Source organism: Mustela putorius, unplaced genomic scaffold (genome assembly GCF_011764305.1).
Source record: "Mustela putorius furo isolate JIRA1106 unplaced genomic scaffold, ASM1176430v1.1 tig00000698_pilon_pilon_pilon, whole genome shotgun sequence".
NCBI lineage: Eukaryota > Metazoa > Chordata > Mammalia > Carnivora > Mustelidae > Mustela > Mustela putorius.
The window spans coordinates 478,777-497,513 of NW_025421449.1; the positions used below are offsets into that span (position 1 = coordinate 478,777).

The following is an 18,737-nucleotide window of genomic DNA, read 5'->3' on the forward strand; positions in this document are numbered from 1 at the left end:
TTAAGGGGAAAAAAGGGTATTTCCCTACTTCATCTTTATGCAAGGCTTTTTTTCAGTGACTTTTAAAGTATACATTTTACATAAGCTCTTTAGGTTCTGTCTAGCAAACATGTTGATGATTTTAAATGGTCTAAGTAGTTTTATAGAGAAATAGCCAAAAATTTTGGGGGGGTGGGAGCTAATTTTTTTTTCTTAAACAGAGGCTCATTTTGCAAATTTGATTTTTTTTAGGTTATAAAAGAAAACAAGAGGCCCCAGAGGGAAAAGAAGCCCAAAGTTTTAAAGGTAATCAGTTATTGATTAAATCATATTTAATTTTTTGCCATTTCATATAGTATTTTTCTGTCACTTAGGAGTAAATTTGGAGTACAGTGGATGTGAATTCTCCCCGATTTTCAGTAGATAAATGAATTTTCACTCAACTGAAGTGTTTCTGTCTCTCTCCCTCTCTCTCTTTTTTTGATGTGCTGTATGGTGTACATATTAGCATCCTTTATTTTCAACTCCACACAAGTCTGCAAAAGGAAAAGTTTATATGCAAAGTGTTGTGAATAAAATTTGTTTTTCTTTGTAGATCCTTTTGTAGCATCTGCCTTTGTGGTGTTGCACCAGTGTGTAAACTTAAGCTCTTAAGGAGACACTATTTGAAGTTGACAGCTATGATCCATTGTGATTTTAATAGACCTTCCATTAGATACTATTTTAAAATGTGTGGTTTTGCTTTCCAAAGAGAAAGGTCCTTAGAGGTTTTAGTTCAACTTAAAATATGTAAGCCATCGAGATCAGCCAAATTATCATTGCCTGATCCCAGATTCTCATTGTATCATTTTTAATTTTGGCATTCATAGAGCTGTAGAAATATGCATGTTTTCTTTATTTTCAGTAGTTTGCCTAATGAGTATTTAGCAGTAACCTAATTTGGTTGTAAGCTAACAGTCTGTGATATGAGCTTTGTACAGTATTTAGAAGGGTTAATTTAAAAGCATATGGCACTACTCAAAGTTCAAGGCTAGCTTTAGTTTAGCAAATGGGTGCTTATGTGTTAAAGGTTTCAAGTGGCATATTGCTGTTATAAATGTAAGCAACCTGAGCAAGTAACCTTTTTAATAAAAAAAAAAAACAAAACAAACCAAAAAACCTTAAGCAATAAAACTGATCCTTAAAATTATATCGTGTATATATAATTAACAACATTTTCACCTAATCTTAGCTTTTCTTTTGCAAATAAAGTTTTAGCACTCAAAGAGGAACAACATGTTGAACTATGGATGTGGCAAATTTTTATGTCATTTGCTTCCCCTGTTGTGTACCTTGAAAATGTTATTGACATGGAGAACCAAACCTTGCATTGCTTTCAAATTTGTCTGACCACCTTGAGTTTCTGTTTCCTGTGTGTACGCGGCCGTTGCCATGTACATTTTCATCAACCAACAAGTATTTGTTTCATATTTACCACACAGCCATCAGTGTTCTAGGCACTGTGAAATGAATGAAATTGCTTGGCACAAATTCTCATTGGGCCTGGACAAATAGAATACTGGTTATTTTCAAGGTAAATTAACCCCTCCTGTTTTTCTTCTGGATATTGATCCGCTCGCCCCTTTTACTTCCTTCCCCTCCTCCAGCTGTCGAACTGTATCATTAAAAGCCCTGCTTGTATTTCTTAATCTCTTCTTACACTTTCTGTATTGGGTGTATCCATCTCAGGTGTTTTGTCTTCAGATTTTCAAGTGAGAAATCATGTTAGTGCTGCTGTTAAAATGGCTCTCAAATTTGCAGGGGTTAGGGTGGGGGCAGAGAGAAAGAGTTCAATTGCATGGACAGACTGATCTAGAAGAAGCTTGGTAGCTAAATCATCATCTGCCTTTGCTAGGAAGTGAAATTGGGTTTTGGGGAATACTACTTAATTCTATGTTTATTTTGTTAGTCTGTGGGTGTCCTGTCACCTGAAATAAATTTCAGAAGTAAATATACCGTGTGTTGCTTTTTTGAATTTTGGCAGTGGACTCTGACTTATTTTAAAATAAAGTGCCTGTGAGTGGCTGAATTTCATGTGCCACAGCAATGGAACTGAACTGTTGCTCACTTTCCTCTATAGTTGTCAGTTGTTATACAGGAGTAGGGAAATGCCCTAAAAGGAAAAAAATAATAATTTTTTCCTCTGATGTTGGCATTTTAAAGTGTTTTCTTTAATTTTCTATTGGTTATAATATATTTCATTCACCAGAGAAAGCTTTGTCTCTTTCTTCCACAGTAGAAATGCTAAAATACTTTCAGATTTTAGTTTGATATGTGTAAAATAGTAGAATATTGTACAACCCTGAAGGAGATGTTATGAAAACTAAATTCATATTTTGGGAGGGAGGGCAGGGGAAGAGTACAACTTTCAGCTTAAGGTTTCATGGGTGAGGACTTAGCCTTCTGCTGGGTGCTACCTGGGGGAGCAGCAATGGGAGGCTACAGGTTACAACTTGGTCTCCTTTCATAATTCTCTCTTTGCCTTAGGCTTTGTGCCAGAGATCTAGTCCACTTCCTTTGACTCTGGCCTCTTAGATCTTCAGATCTGGGTCCCTTGCTCTTTGTTGGGGTGGATGCTGCAGGTATCCTAAGCAAAGATTTTATCTGCATTTTCTGTGAAGAAGTAGTTGGACAGGTGAAGAGTCTGATCAAGGAAATTGGGTGCAGAAGCCAATACTCTGAACCTGCTACTCTGAACCTGCTAACTAAATATTGAATCCAGTTGTGGGGCTAAAATTGCCTGGTATGTCTCATACCTCTCACTTTTAAGCACTCTATTATCTATATCAATAACCATTTTATTATAGTTCATTTTATTATAGTTCAAAATGTAAAAGTGTGGATAGTGACTTCAAATCCCTGACTAGAGAGAGAATTCTCCTGTAGCTGAAATGACAGTTTTCTGTTCAAAGTGCTCAAACTGCCAGAATGGGTATCAAATGATGGGGGTAGGAGGTAAGCGAAGCACAAATTCCTGTCCCCACTGGTCTGGAGGACCATGTTCCTGCTCAAGCCCTATTTATTATCAACTAGAGTTATTTTATATATACGTGGCAGCTTATTGGCTGGGCTGTAATTGTCTCTTTGACTCTTGAGTAAGGTAAAAGTGGAAATAATTTCAGGTTTTGATTCATAAAATCGGACTTGTGAGTGGCATGATTTTGGAACTCCACTTGGCAGAAATATTTATGTAAATATAATCTCTACTTGGTGTGTCAGGGTACGAGGATATATCCCCTTAAGAGAATGTCGATTTTAAGGTAATATACTTTCGTTAGGTTATCAGTCATTGTCCCTGGAAAAAAATGAGATTGCGTGGTCATTTGGGGGTATCGAGGGGAATTTAATAAAGGAATTGTTTAAAAGACGTGGGCAGGGATAAGGGCGAAATGAGGGATGGCAAAGCATCCCAAGACTAGTGACTGCAGAGCTTTCTCTCCGTTCTTAGACCTGAAGGGGCCAAGAAGTGGAAGCAGAAACCCAGATAGAAACAGTAGTTGGAACTGAAGAGATGGAGGAGGGGTTTTTATTGCAGCCTTTCATACTAGGATGTTTCTGCAGAGAGAAAGTTTTGGGGGTTGAAGGATGCAAATAAATACCCTGCCCTCCAGTTTTCTGCGGCTTTCATTCGTGGATCTGATCAGAAGCCAAAAGGAACCAGTCTGCCAGTCAGTTGAGTGTGGACCAAGAGGGGCCGACAGAACATATTCAGCATCACTAGCAACTGCAGGGACAGGTTAGGATGATGGGTTCAAAAATGGTACCAGAACCATTATAACAATAGGGTAACATTACACAAGCCTGGGTGAAGTGTATGTAAGAAACTTTATACGGTGTTTGCAACTTATCTGTAAATCTAAAATCATTTTTTTAAAAAGATTTTATTTATTGGGGCACCCGGTGGCTCAGTCATTGGGCGTCTTCCTTCGGCTCAGGTCATGATCCCAGGGTCCTGGGATTGAGCCCCGAATCTAAGCACCTGGCTAAGCGGAAAGCCTGCTTCTCCCTCTCCCACTCCCTCTGCTTGTGTTCCCTCTCTTGCTGTGTCTCTCTCTGTCAAATGAATAAAATAAAAGAATTTTTTTAAAAGATTTTATTATTTTATTTAACAGAGAGAGCAAGAGAGCATAAGCAGGGGAATTAGTAGAGGAAAAGGGAGAAGCACGCTCCCCGCCCAGTAGGGAGCCCAATGAGGGAGTCGATCCCAGGACCCTGGGATCAACACCATGCCGAAAGCAGACGCTTAACCATCTGAGCCATCCAGGCGCCCCTAAAATCATTTCAAAATAAAAAGTGTGGGCATCTGTGAGCGGGAACCATATTTATACCTTCTATAATTAGAGACACTCTTTAGAGGGCAGTAAGGGAATATTTTCTAGCTATTAGGTTATAAAATATAATCAGAGTCGCAATTGGAAGGACCGAGTGAACAAATATAAAGAAATGGCAGTAGATATTAAACCAGGAAACGGTCTACAGATGATTTAGAAAAGAAAAAATGAAAGCTAAGTGATCTTCCTGCTAGCTTCTACACTGGCAGCCCAGCTCTTCACTGTTTCCTTCCTTCCTTGATGATGCTGATAAAGGAGAAAACAAGTACTGCTGGGAGCTGATGGGGGACATTGACATACCTAAATAGATTTTTTAAAATATTTTATTTATTTATTTTTCAGAGGAAGAAAGATAGCACAAGCAGGGGGAGTGGCAGGCAGAGGGAGAAGTGGGCTCCCTGCTGAGGAGTTTGATCCTAGAACCCTGGGATTACGAAAAGCTGAAGGCAGTTGCTTCAGCAACTGAGCCATCCCTACTTAAATATTTTTTGAAAACTGTTTTAAAAGGAGAATCAAATCATAAATAAATCATATTCATATATGGTCTTGATTTGCATGACATAGTGACATTCAAAATATTTAGTACCATCATTGCCTGGCACATAGTAAATGCTCAGTAAGCTCAGTTTCCTGAACAACATTGAATAATTTCTCCTTTTTTTTAGCCATATACTAAATGCTGTGGCTACAATGGTGTGTAAGACCAAAATGATTTCTGCCCTCATGGAGATTAACTTTGCTTAGGAAAAGCAGGCAAAAATTAAAGACAAATGAATAAATTACAAATTGTGGCATATGCTTTGAAGGAAACAAAAAAATTACCAAGCTGGGGAAGTTTACCTCATATATTTGTGAGCTGTTCCCTTCATTTTTAAATTCTTATGCATTCTGGCGCTGATCTAAAAGTACCAAATTAGATACAATTGAGTTATCTTGTTTATTTTTAAAACCCATTAAGCTAGGAGAAGTGGAAGTTTGAACAGTTACTAAACATTTTTCTCTGCACACTTATCTACAACATTGTTTCAGTTAGTAAAAAATCATTGGTAAATGATAAACTTTTCTTAACTGTAGTTATAATGTAACATTCTATGACATAGTAACATGTTGCAAATTTAAGGGCCTGATCAAATACTGAGCTTGACCATTGTTCAGGCCAAAAAGCATGCCATTTTTATAGTCCTTTACAGTCAAATGCAGTGAATCTGAGACTTCTGAGTATAATGGGCTCATAGGGAAAAATTCAGTGTGGGTGGTGAGAGTATCCAGAAGGCAAGACCAGCTTTAAAAAAAAAACAAACAAACAAACAAACAAACAAAAAACCCCAGAACAAAAGGCATATACATTCAAAGAAGATAATCTCAGAATATAGGACAGTTATATAAATTTAGTTATTTAGTTTTATGATTCAACACATGGTCCTTATTTTCCTCGTTATGTCATAAACTGGCAAAAATTGTCAAAGATGTGTGCTCATGCATCAGTGTTTAGTCACATGATCAAAGGCACGCATGGGGTTTCTGGTTTGCATACCCAGAAACTGTAATACAGCACTTTGCCCAGAGATGATCAGACAGATTTCAGGGCTAGATTCTCACTAAGCCAGCTCATACACAGTCAAATCATTCATTTATTATTGGAGCACGTACATTTCCAGTGACTCAAGACCCATGTTCATTCTGTAATTTCTAGGAATGATCCCAGAGAATCAGTGAATAAAAGCCAACTGGGGTGAATGGGCGTGAGGAAAATTTCATTCAAGCTACCCAAAAAAAAAAAAAAAAAAAAATCTGTTGAATTCTTCATAGCTAAGAAAAGAATATATACCTTGTGTCTTGAATACTTAAACTCATTTGAAACTTGCTTGTGTTTTCATAGTGCTGGACTAGAATTTTGTGTGTGTGTGTGTGTGTGTGTGTGTGTTTTTTAGAATGTATTTTTAAGAGTCCGAAAAAACGCTCAAAATAAATGTTAATAATTTTTTGTTGAAACCGTAACTAGTATTTTAATTCATTTTCAGGTAATTCAATTAATGTAATAATTGAATGTCTTTCAGTGTCCAAAATGTTATAAAACTAACATTTTTAAAGATCTGATCATAAAATTTACCTACCACAGAGCTGATGCAAGAAAATGAAGATTATAGAATCTGTTGTTTTAAATACTACCTCTTTGAGTCCTTTTTGAACTAATAGCAGGACTTTCTGCATGTGACATGTTTTAAGAGAGGAGATGCTATAGTTTTATCATGTATGTTTAAAATTTACTGATGTCATATGAGTTTGATTAAAGTACATGTTCTTTTCATGGTTCTAAGGAACCAGATGTTAAACTGTAAACATTATAGGAACTTACTTATTTTAAAGAACTAAATTATTTAAGTATTATATGGAATATGTGCTTAATTTTAAATATAGTACACACATAAACATATAAGTTAATATATGTTAATATATAACACGTAAGACGGATTACTATAGAGTTAAATTAATTATTTAATACATGTAAAGTGGTTAGGACAGCTTGGTATGTAATAATTTCTCAATTAGTGTATTATTATATCTAAAGGTCTCATATGTGTTACTAAAAATATTAAGTGAACCTTTCAGAAAATGTGTATTTTCTTAGCAGTACATTCACTTAATTACTTTATTTGAAAACTATAAACCTATATTCCAGAAAGCCTTTTCTTTCCTTTAAAAATTCCACTTAGCTTTTTGTAATGAGGAATATAAGAAATAAGACCTCAAACCTTTTAAAGTCCTAAATTTCTCTTTCCCCTTTTATTTTTAAATATTTTATAGAGATGCCTGGGTTGCCCAGTTGGTCGGGCGCCTGACTCTTGATTCGACTCAGGTCATGATGTCAAGGTTGTGAGAAAAGCCTGAATCGAGCTTTGTGATGGGCATAGAGTCTGCTTAAGATTCTCTCTGTCTGTCTGTCTCTCTATGTATGTCTCACAATTAATGGTTGGTTTGAATTGTAGAACTCAGATACAAAGACAAAGGTAAGATGGACATGAACACATCCATCCAAAACAGAATACAAGTTTTAGGGATGTTTTTAGGTTATGTATCTTAAGCTTGTTTTCTTCTAGATAAGAATTACTTAATAAAGTTCTCACTAGGGGCGCCTGGGTGGCTCAGTGGGTTAAGCCGCTGCCTTCGGCTCAGGTCGTGATCTCAGGGTCCTGGGATCGAGTCCCAAATCGGGTTCTCTGCTCAGTGGGGAGCCTGCTTCCTCCTCTCTCTCTCTGCCTGCCTCTCTGCCTATTTGTGATCTCTCTCTGTCAAATAAAGAATAAATCTTAAAAAAAAAAAGTTCTCACTAAATTATCAAAAAAATTATCTTAAGGGGCGCCTGGGTGGCTCAGTCTTTAAGCGTCTGCCTTCAGCTCTGATCATGGCCCCGCATCTGGCTCCCTGCTCAGTGGGAAGCCTGCTAGATTCTTCTACTCCCCACCCCCTATCCGCCCCCCCATCCCCACCACCGTTTGTGTTCCTCTCTTGCCGTCGCTCTCTCTCTCTGTCAAATAAATAAAATCTTTTTTAAAAATTATCTTAAATATCTGAAGGCATTTTTTTAATCTTAGAAATGTTTTCACTTAATATCTTACATACTCATTTCACTTAAAAAAATTATCTGATAACTTTATTTCAATTTTTGAAATAAGCTTAAAGTTTAGACAAAACTTCCTACTTAAAAAAATAGGGAAAATATATCTGAAAATTTCTGAGCACTTAAATTATGATACTATAAATATCTGATGTTGTTAATTACTTTTCATTTTTAAAATTTTGAACTTTATATCTCCTATGTATCAGCAGTACCCAAAGGAAGGTGGATGACCCTTAATGTCACATAGTTTTGGGTTAAGCCATGTTTCATCTATTTACTATATTACCTAAGGAAGTTTAAGTAATGTCTGAGACCTATTTTCCATATCTGTAAAAGGGAAACAGTAACTAATCTACAGTGTTGTTTGAATACTTGGATAATTTTTAAATTACTTAATTTATCTCATTTATAGTGTATATTTAATAAATGATAGCTTATACCATCATTATTGTTTTTGTTGTGATTATTAATATAAAATCCTTTGTAGAATATTAATGTGTTTAGATTTTGAGTTCTCACTTCTTTTAAAAGATTTTATTTATAATTTGAGAGAGAGCAAGAGAGTAGGAACAGGGGGGGAGAGGGAGAAGCAGGCTCCCCACTGAGCGGGGAGCACATGGGAGGCTCAATTCTAGGACCCTGGGATCTTGATCTGGGCTGAAGGCAGACGCTTAACTGTCTGAGCAACCCAAGTATCCCTAGTTCTCATTCTTCTTCTTCTTCTTCTTTTAAGATTTTTATTTATTTATTTGAGAGAAGAGAGAGAGCACACAAGCAGGGGCAGCTGCCAGTAGAGGAAAAGCAGGCTCCCCACTGAGCAGGGAGCCCTAAGTGGGGCTCTATCCCAGGACTCCGAGATCATGACCTGAGCCCAAGGCTCGTGCTTAACCGACTGAGCCACCCAGGGACCCCCTCATTTTTAAAACTAGATTGTAAAGCTTTTTTGTTCAGAGCAGCCGTCACTTTGTGTTCTGCATAGTGTCCTGGGCTTATAATTCAATAAATGTTAGTTAAGTGGATGATTAAATTAATACATATCATGGCTTGATTTCAGTTAGTTGGGTCGGAACTGTAGAAATTACTATGCTGACATGTTGGTGTACAAGAGAAACTGTTTTCTGAAAGCATCTGGCCAGGCCTGAGTAGTCTGTGAAATTAATTGCTATGGAAATCAGGATATATCTCTAATAATTTTAAACTAGTTGGATTAATTTTTCTCTAAATTTTACTTGAAAAAGCTAAATTTACAGAGACATTGAAAGAATAATACATTAAACTTCTGTATTCCTTTATATCCTTTTTTTTTCCTGGACCATGTGACATTTTACCTGTAAATACTTAAGCATGTGTCTTCTGAGAAAAGATTATTCTATGTAACCATGATACAATTATTACACTAAAAAAGTTTAATATTGACCCAGTCTAACCTAAAATCCTGTCCATTGAAAAATATTTTCAGTTGTCCTCCCAACCCTCTAAAAATCCTTTGCAGCTGTTTTCCTCCTGACTTAGCATCCAGTCTTAGATCACATCTTGCATTGGGTTCTGTCTCTCTGATTACCTGGCTTTTCTACCATTTTGTGTGTTGTGTGTGTTTTTTTTGACTGATGAGTTTGAATACTGCTTTTCTTTTCTGACATTCTTCTTTTTTTTTTTTTTTTAAGATTTTATTTATTTGTTTATTATTTGACAGAGAGAGGGAGAGGGAGAGAGCGAGCAAGCACAAGGAGCAGAGTGGCAGAGGGAGGAGAAGCAGGCTCTCCACTGAGTAGGGAACCCCGGCATTGGGCTCAGTCCGAGGACCCCGAATCATGACAAGAGCTGAAGGCAGATGCTTAACGGACTGAATGACCCAGGCGCCCCTCTTTACTTACATTCTTATAAAATCTTTCAGTTTGACCGTCGAGAAGTCTGGGTAAATGGCAGTAAATTTCAGATTTTGGGTAGATTGTCCAGTTCACATTTAGCTGTTGGAGACTGTCCAATGATTCCTGGATTGGATCCTAAGTTTCTAATTAAAGGAGGTAAGCAGATTGAAAAAAAAATAGTGTAAATTCAGAGATTAAATTGCTCTTTTGCATCTACACCTGGTGGTAGCAAGGAATGGATGAGAAAGGGATAGCTTAGTTATTGGTTCACTAAAATAAGGAAATAAAAAAGTGAAGTAGGAATATTTATAGGGCTATGGGGAAGGACTTACAAATGTATTATTGGCTTGAAGTAAAGGTTTTGATGAACCTTATAAAAATCTGAAGTTTATTTGACTCAGATAAATAGAAGGTATTTCAAAATGTTAATTTTATCGCTCCACCCATGAAATCTAGTTTACTTAATGGCTGGTGTAAAATCACCACAGGTTAGAACATTTCATCAGAAATGTAATCCAGCTGTCCAGGGTTTATTTAAAGCCTCTGATATTTGATCTCTTCACTAAAACAAGTTTGAACCATCAGAAAGCTGAGTTACCTGGGCCACATTGCCTAAGATCCCATATGCATTAGGACACATGATAACAGTTATAGGGGGCCTGACATCAGCTCACTATAATTTCTAACAAAAATGGACTGTGAGGTCCAGTCTGCCCATGGTCAGAAAGAAAAAGACAATATAAATAATGTTTTCCAACTTGACTTTTCATTCAGAATACTCAGACTTGTAGGGCAGCAGTGGAAGGTGCTCAACTTTGAAATGAGAAAGCATCCGGTCTACCCCCTACTTTTTTGTGAACTTCATTAAAATTTAAAAAATATTTTTGAACTACAGAAAAGCTGAGTAGTACAGAGTAGTCCCATATACCCCTCAGCGAGTTTTCCCAAATGTTAACATTTTTATCTTGTTTGCTTTCTCTCTCTCCACATAGATAGATCCCGGCGAATTCTTTAGTGTAACTTTCAAATGTGATGTCTCTTTATCCTAAATACTAAAATATACATTTCTTTCAAACAGGGACCTCTTCTTACATAGTTATGTTACAAAGGTCAAAGTCAGTAAATTAACATTGATATAATAACTAGCATTAACTAATTTACTGATCAGATTTCACCATTGTCCTTAATAATGTGATATCAAAAGATAATCTCAGATCCTGCATTGCATTCAGTAGTTCTCTTTTTTTATTTTTTAAGATTTTATTTATTTATTTGACAGCGATCACAAGTAGGCAGAGGCAGACAGAGAGAAAGGAGAAAGCAGGCTCCCTGCTGAGCAGAGAGCCCGATGTAGGGCTCCATCCCAGGACCCTGGAATCATGATCTGAGCTGAAAGCGAGAGGCTTTAACCCACTGAGCCACCCAGGCACCCCAGTTCTCTCTTTTTTAAATTAAAGGTATTGTTTTATTTTGCATAGCTTTATGATTACTTAAATACATATATACATACATATACATATATACATATGTATATACAGTATACATAGTCATATACATGTCACTCCCCAAGGTGACACTAGTTGAAGTTCAGAATTTTATATCTATTAAAGAAATTGAAACTCCTAAAAATCCTTTCCTCAAAAAAGTAGAGTTTGTATAATTTTATTAGTGAATTTTTCTAAATAGGTCAAAAGCAAAATAGCATTTTTATAGGCATTTTTCTTGAGAAAGGAACACTAATACTTATAAGAAGTCAGCGTAGTTTTTACTCCAAATCATAACAAGAATATTACAGAAAGGAAAATTACAAGTTAATCTCTTTCTGTATCTGAACATGGATGCATATAGCCTAAACAAAGTATTTCAGATAAATTTTAGCAGTATATGAAGAGGATAATATATTGTGACCAACTGGGTCCTAGTGTAGTAATGCAAGGTTGGTTTATTATTCAGAGTTGGTCCTAGTGTAGTAATGCAAGGTTGGTTTAGTATTCAAAGCAGTCATTGCATCTTACCTCATTAAAAGAATAAAGGAGATAACGTGGGGGACCTGGGTGGCTCAGTCTTTGCTCGGGGCATGATCCCAAGGTTCTGGGATTGAGCCCCGCATCAAACTCTCTGCTCAGCCGGCAGCCTGCGTCTCCCTCCCCACATCCCTTCCCGCGTTCCCCCCTCACTATCTCTCTCTCTCTGTCAAATAAATAAATAAAATCATTAAAAAATAAAAAATAAAGGGGAGAACTCAAATGCTTATCTCAGTAGATGAAGGGGAAGCATCTGATAGATTTCAGCCCACATTTAAAACTATTCAAAAATACAGAAAATTTTAGTAGAATGGAACTGTACTTAATTTGATTATATTTTGTTTAAAAACATTTAGAGCAGCCATTTTTTTTTAAAGATTTTATTTATTTATTTGACAGAGATCACAAGCGGGCAGAGAGGCAGGCAGAGAGAGAGAGAGGATAAAGCAGGCTCCCTGCTGAGCAGAAAGCCCGATGCGGGGCTCGATCCCAGGACCCTGGGATCATGACCTGAGCTGAAGGCAGAGGCTTTAACCCACTGAGCCACCCAGGTGCCCCATAGAGCAGCCATTATTTTGTAATGGTTATATATTAAATTTTCATCCTGAGGCTGGGAAAATTAAAAGGCTGTCTCCCAAGACTAAGTGTATTCAATACTATATTTGAGTTATAAGACATTGCAATAAGCTAAGAGACAAAAGATAGAGGCAGTATAAAGGAATAAATAAACTGAGGAATATGACATAATATATAGAAAATCCAAAAGAATCTACAGATTCTATTTTTTAAAAAACCAAGTAGTTTAATCAAAGTTTTTTAAAAACTGAAGCAATAAATTTATTTTTAAAAATTTTTATTTATGTATTTTTAAAGATTGTATTTATTTATTTGAGAGAGAGAGAGAGAGAAAACACGAGGTGGGGAGGGTCAAGAGGGAGAAGCCCAGGGAGCCTGCAGCAGGACTCGATCCTGGGACTCCAAGCGCATGACTGGAGCAGAATGTAGTGGCTTAACCAATTGAGCCACCCAGGCACCCTGTTTTTTGTTGTTGTTTTGTTTTTTAGGTTAGCATATTTTATTTGGAAACATTTAAATTAATTAATTAATAAAGTAATTAAAAAGAAGATTTTATTTATTTATTTATTTATTTATTTGACAGATTACAAATAGGCAGGGGGCACCTGGGTGGCTCAGTGGGTTAAAGCCTCTGCCTTCAGCTCGGGTCATGATCCCAGAGTCCTGGGATCAAGCCCCGCATCGGGCTCTCTGCTCAGCAGGGAGCCTGCTTCCTCCTCTCTCTTTGCCTGCCTTTCTGCCTACTTCTGATCTCTGTCAAATAAATAAAAAAATAAAAAAAAAAAAAAAAACAAATAGGCAGGGAGGCGGGTGGGGGGGTAGGAAGCAGGCTCCTCGCTGAGCAGAGAGCCCATGTGGGGCTTGATCCAAGGACCCTGGAACCACAACCTGAACCAAAGGCAGAGGCTTTAACCCACTGAGCCACCCAGGCGCCCTGAAAATTTTTTAATTTAAATTAATTAACATATGATGTATTAGTTTCAGAGGTAGAGCACAGTGATTCATCGGTCTTATGTAACACCCAGTGCTCATTACATTGCGTGTCCTCTTTAATGTCCATCACCCAGTTACTCCATCTGCCTACCCCCTGCCCTCCAGCAACCCTCAGTTTGTTTCCTCTGATTAAGAAGAATCTCTTATGGTTTGTCTCCCTCTCTGATTTCATAATTTCCTTTTTTTTCCTCTCTTCCTCTATAGGATCCTCTATTTTGTTTCTTAAATTCCACATCAGAGTGAGATCATATAATTGTCTTTCTCTGAGTTCTCTCTTTAATCTTGCCAGTCTGATGTTTTCAAAGAATGCAGGTCAGTTATTTTTGTAGAATGTCACTTAATTTGGGTTTATTCAATGTTTACTCATGATTAGATTCAGGTTATGTATTTTTAACAAGAATGCCGCAGAAGTGAGTTTGTGTTCTCAGTGGATCTTACCTGGAGGCACATGATACCAGTTTGTTCCATTACTATGATCTTAACATTGATCACTTGATTAAGGTGGTATCTGCCAGGTTATAATTTATTCTTACCTTTTGATTTTATTTATTCATTTTACTATAGTGAGAGAGGTAGAGAGAGAGGAGGAAACAGGCTCCCTGCTGAGCAGAGAGCCCGATGTGGGGCTCGATCCCAGGACGCTGGGATCATGACCTGAGCCGAAGGCAGAGGCTTTAACCCACTGAGCCACCCAGGCGCCCCTTATTCTTACCTTTTGTAATTTACTATAGTGAGGTACTCTAGGACTGTGTAAATATTCTGTTTCTTCTCATTGATCTTTAGAATCCATTCATGATTCTTGTCTGAATGAAATGTTATTATAATGTACTCAATTTTTAATCTAAACATTGTTTTTTATTTTATTACCTTTAAAGCTCCTTGACTTTTGGAGGGGGGGGGCAAAAAAAGTTGATCTTAAAAACTTTTAAGTTCTAAAGATTAAATGAATAAAATATTTTAATAGTAATGAAAAATGCCTTTGGCTGTATTTAATGCACATTGTAAGCAAATAGTTAATTTTGGTTAAGAATGTTGGATTCAGGCTACTGTGTGGTAAGATATCAGGATGATGATATCAGGATGAAGATATCAGGATGATGAGTCTAACTAGGCAAAGAATTTCAAGGGAATGTGACGGAGACCTCATTCCTTCTTTATCTTGCCCTTTCCATGTCTTATCTTCCACACAAACACACAGTCTTACCAAGAACTTAATACAAAAGAAAGAAGCCCAACTCAGAAACTCACAGAGACAAAGTAAAATAGGAGATAATCAACCAGTGATAACCTACTGCCTCAATCAAGGACCCAATAGCTTTAAGAAAAAAGAATTGTTTATGAACCAGATAAGAAACCAATTACATTGAAGATTTCTTCAGAATATATATAAGAAACAACACTCACAAAATCACCTCTGGTGGAGTTAATAAGTTATAATAATCACAAAAGTATGCCATAATCCTATCTACAGTTAGTGATCTGATGGAAACATCAAAGTGTAGTCTAAATTATGTTAAAAAATAAAATGCAAAGACCAGTGTGATTTTTAAAATTCAGTAAACTCATTTAAAAATATTTTGAAATTCCCAAAAAAAGAACAAGCTGGAAAGAAATTCCAACAGAAATGTGAAAAATCAGTTGTCTTATACTCATTGTCCAGCCCTTCTTTTTAGCTTCTTTACTGTCACATGGAGAGGTACATACTCTTAATAGTTTTGTGGGTATTTTCCAGATATATATATTTACAGTTCCATAAATGTCATGTATATATACAGATGGATATATACAGATGGATTAGCTCATTTTTAATACTGGTATTATTATTATTTTTTTAAAGATTTTATTTATTTATTTGACAGAGAGAGATCACAAGTAGGCAGAGAAGCAGGTAGAGAGAGAGGAGGAAACAGGCTCCCTGCTGAGCAGAGATCCTGATGTGGGGCTCCATCCCAGGACCCTGAGATCATGACCCGAGCTGAAGACAGAGGCTTAACCCACTGAGCCACCCAGGTGCCCCTGGTATTATTTTTTGAAATATATTTGATATACATTGAAATACTCAAATTTTATATGTGCTATTGAACCAGTTATGATGAATACATAGACACCAATCCTATCTGTCACCACAGCAAGTTCTCCTATGATTCTTCCTTATATTACCCTCCCTCCACCCCAGCAACTACTGATCTGTTTTCTGTCATCATAGGTTAGTTTCTTTTTCATATGAAATTATATAGAATAAATTGGCTTCTTTCACTCAGTACTCAGTAGGTAGATTTGAACATCCTTAGTTTTTTGTTTTTTATTTTTATTTATTTATTTTTTAAAAGATTTTATTTATTTATTTGACAGAGATTACAAGTAGGCAGACAGGCAGAGAGAGGGGAGGAAGCATGTTCCCTGCTGAGCAGAGAGCCTGATGCGGGCACCCCAAAGCACAACAATTCTTAATTTTGACAGTGTTCAGTTTATCTGTTTATTTGTTTTTTGTTGTTGTTATTGCTTGTGCTTTTGTTGTCATAGCTAAGGAACCATTGCCTAATCCAAGTTTACAAATATACACAAATTTTTTTCAAAGAGATCCTTAGTTTAGCTTTTACTTTAAAATCTTTGATTCATTTTAAGTTGATTTTTATATATGTAGTGATGCAGGGTCCCACTTAATTCCTTTGTAAATGGATGTGCAGTTGTCCCAACACCATTTATTGAAAAGATTATTTTCCCATTGAATTGTCTTGGAAGTCATCACATTTGTTAGTTTCATTCATGCTGTTGTGTGTATCAGTACTTTGTTTCTTTTTATTGCTGAATAGTATTCCTTTGTAAGACTATACCACACTTTATTTATTCTCTCATTGATGGACATTTTGATTATTTCCAGTTTGGAGTTTTAACGAGTAAATGTTTTCATTTCTCTAAGGGAGTTGAATTACTAAGTCATAGGGCAGGTGTATGTTTAGTATTTTAAAAATCCGCCAAATGATTTTCTGAAGTGAATGTGTCATTTTATACTCACACTGCGATTATGAGAATTCTTAGTTGCTTCACATCTTATCCAACATTTAAAATGTAGTCATACTAATGATAGCTGCATTCTTATGTTACCCATCATAAGGCTCTATAATAACTATATTTTTGAACACTATTGTGTATGTTACCTAAAAACAGTAACATTATTAAATTACATTAATATTTTGGGAAAAACCTATCATCTAGGAGAATTAATTCACTCCTAGTTTTTCCTCATTATAGTTATTATTAAAATAAGCATACTTGGCTAAACACAGATTTTTAAAGGTATATGATCCAGGGCGCTTGGATGGCTCAGTTGCTTAATCGGCTGCCTTTGGCTCAGGTCATGATCCCAGGGTCTTGGGATCGAGCTCTGCATCGGGCTCTCTGCTCAGTGGAGAGCCTGCCCCTCTCTATCCCTCTGCCTGCTGCTCTGCATACTTGTGCTCTCTCTGTCAAATAAATAAATAAAATCTTTAAAAAAATAAATAAAGGTATATGATCCATGCACCTGTCATATAATATTGAAGATGTCATAACAGTATGAAGAAAAATAGTAAAAATGCAGAGCAAAAAAAAAAAAATGCGCAGTGCAGTGGGTTTTTAAAAATTATTACTATTCTTTTTTTTTTTTAAGATTTTATTTATTTATTTGACAGACAGAGATCACAAGCAGGCAGGCAGGCAGGCAAAGAGAGGGAGAGGAGGAAGCAGGCTCCCTGCAGAGCAGAGAGCCTGATGCGGGACTCGATCCCAGGACCCTGAGATCATGACCCAAGTCGAAGGCAGCGGCCCAACCCACTGAGCCACCCAGGCGCCCCTAAAAATTATTACTATTCTAAGCACTGGTGGTGAACTTTGGTAATTCTTCTATAGAGGAAGCAGGACCTATCTTGCATTTTTGCCATTTGCCTTTAATCTTTGGATTAAAGCATAGATAAAACATCCAAAAGAGGAATTGAAGTTCAGGATGTTTGATGATAGTGCACAAAATTTTGCTCATAGTTGGTCCAAAAGTGTTCACAATTCTACTTAAGATAGATGGCATCCCCATAATGACAGTACTTGGAAATTAGAGCACCTACATAATATCAGTGATGTTTATGGTGGCATGGAGAATGAAGGAGTTGTCTGAAGTTTAAAATAAACAAGAAAACTTCCTAAGTGGTCAACATCACAAAAGAAATATAAACATCGGAAAAATAGTTTTTCAATGATCAGTCTCTAAAATCGTTTGAAAATGTGCATTAACGGGCACCTGGATGGCTCAATCAGTTAGGTGTCTGGGTCCTGGGATCAAGCCCCGTGTCGGGCTCCCTGCTCAGGGGGGAACCTGCTTCCCCCTCTGCTTGCTGCTTTTCTTTCTCTCAAATAAATAAATACAAAATCCTTAAAAATAAAAGAAAGAAAGAAAATGTGCATTAAGATTCTGTTTTTGTTTTTCTCTATATGTGAATTTGGAAACGGAAAAGGATGAGATTAGCAAATATGAGAATTAGAGTTAAAATGGGACACTTAGCACTCTGGAAAAAATAAATTGGTACTTATCTTTCTGGAGAGCAGTCTGGCTTAGAGTCTTGAAAGTATGCATGCTGGGGCACCTGGCTGGCTCAGTCGGTTAAGTGTCCTTCCAGGGTCCTGGGATAGAGCCCTACATCAGGCTCCCTACGTAGTGGGGAGCCGGCTTCTTCCCCCATCTCTGCTGCTCCCCCTGCTTGTGCTCTCTCACTCTCTCGCTGTCAAATGAATAAATAAAATCTTTAAAAAAAAAAGTAACCTACATTAGTCTTAAAAATGAGAGAATTATCTATATATTTTTAAATGATTTTATATATTGATTTGAGATAGAGAGCAAGAGCAGGGGAGGAGACAGAGGGAGAAGCAGGCTCCCCGCTGAGCAGGGAGCCTGATGGCGGAACTCAATCCAAGTACCCCAGCATCATGACCTGTTCCAAAGGCAGACATTGAGCTACCCAGGCACCCCTGTATCTACATTTTTTAATTGAATAAAATAGGTTACAATATGACATGGTATAGATTTCACTTTTGTTTTAAAATACAGTGCATCAAATATAATATACATGAGAAGGGATCTGGGAGACTACATATTAGTTTCCCCTGAGCAAATGATTTGTAGTCCTTCTTATAATTTTCCTTGTCTGCCAGTTTTCGTTTTGTTTTGTTTTTTCCCTATATCAGAATATAATGAAATCAAATAATTTTAATTAAAATAAAAAATGCAAACCTTACCATTGTGATTAAAGAGCACCAGCTACCACTCTGAACATTGCGAAAA

At 36.7% G+C, this 18,737-nt stretch overlaps 1 protein-coding gene across 1 annotated transcript in view; it reads left to right on the forward strand.

The window, feature by feature from the left end:
* TET1 (tet methylcytosine dioxygenase 1) overlaps positions 1-18,737 on the forward strand; it is a 145,449-nt gene that overhangs the window by 40,167 nt on the left and 86,545 nt on the right. Inside the window, exon 3 of the mRNA XM_045083435.1 lies at positions 232-285. Coding sequence (XP_044939370.1) covers positions 232-285 — 54 coding nt within the window. The remainder of the gene's footprint in view (positions 1-231; positions 286-18,737) is intronic.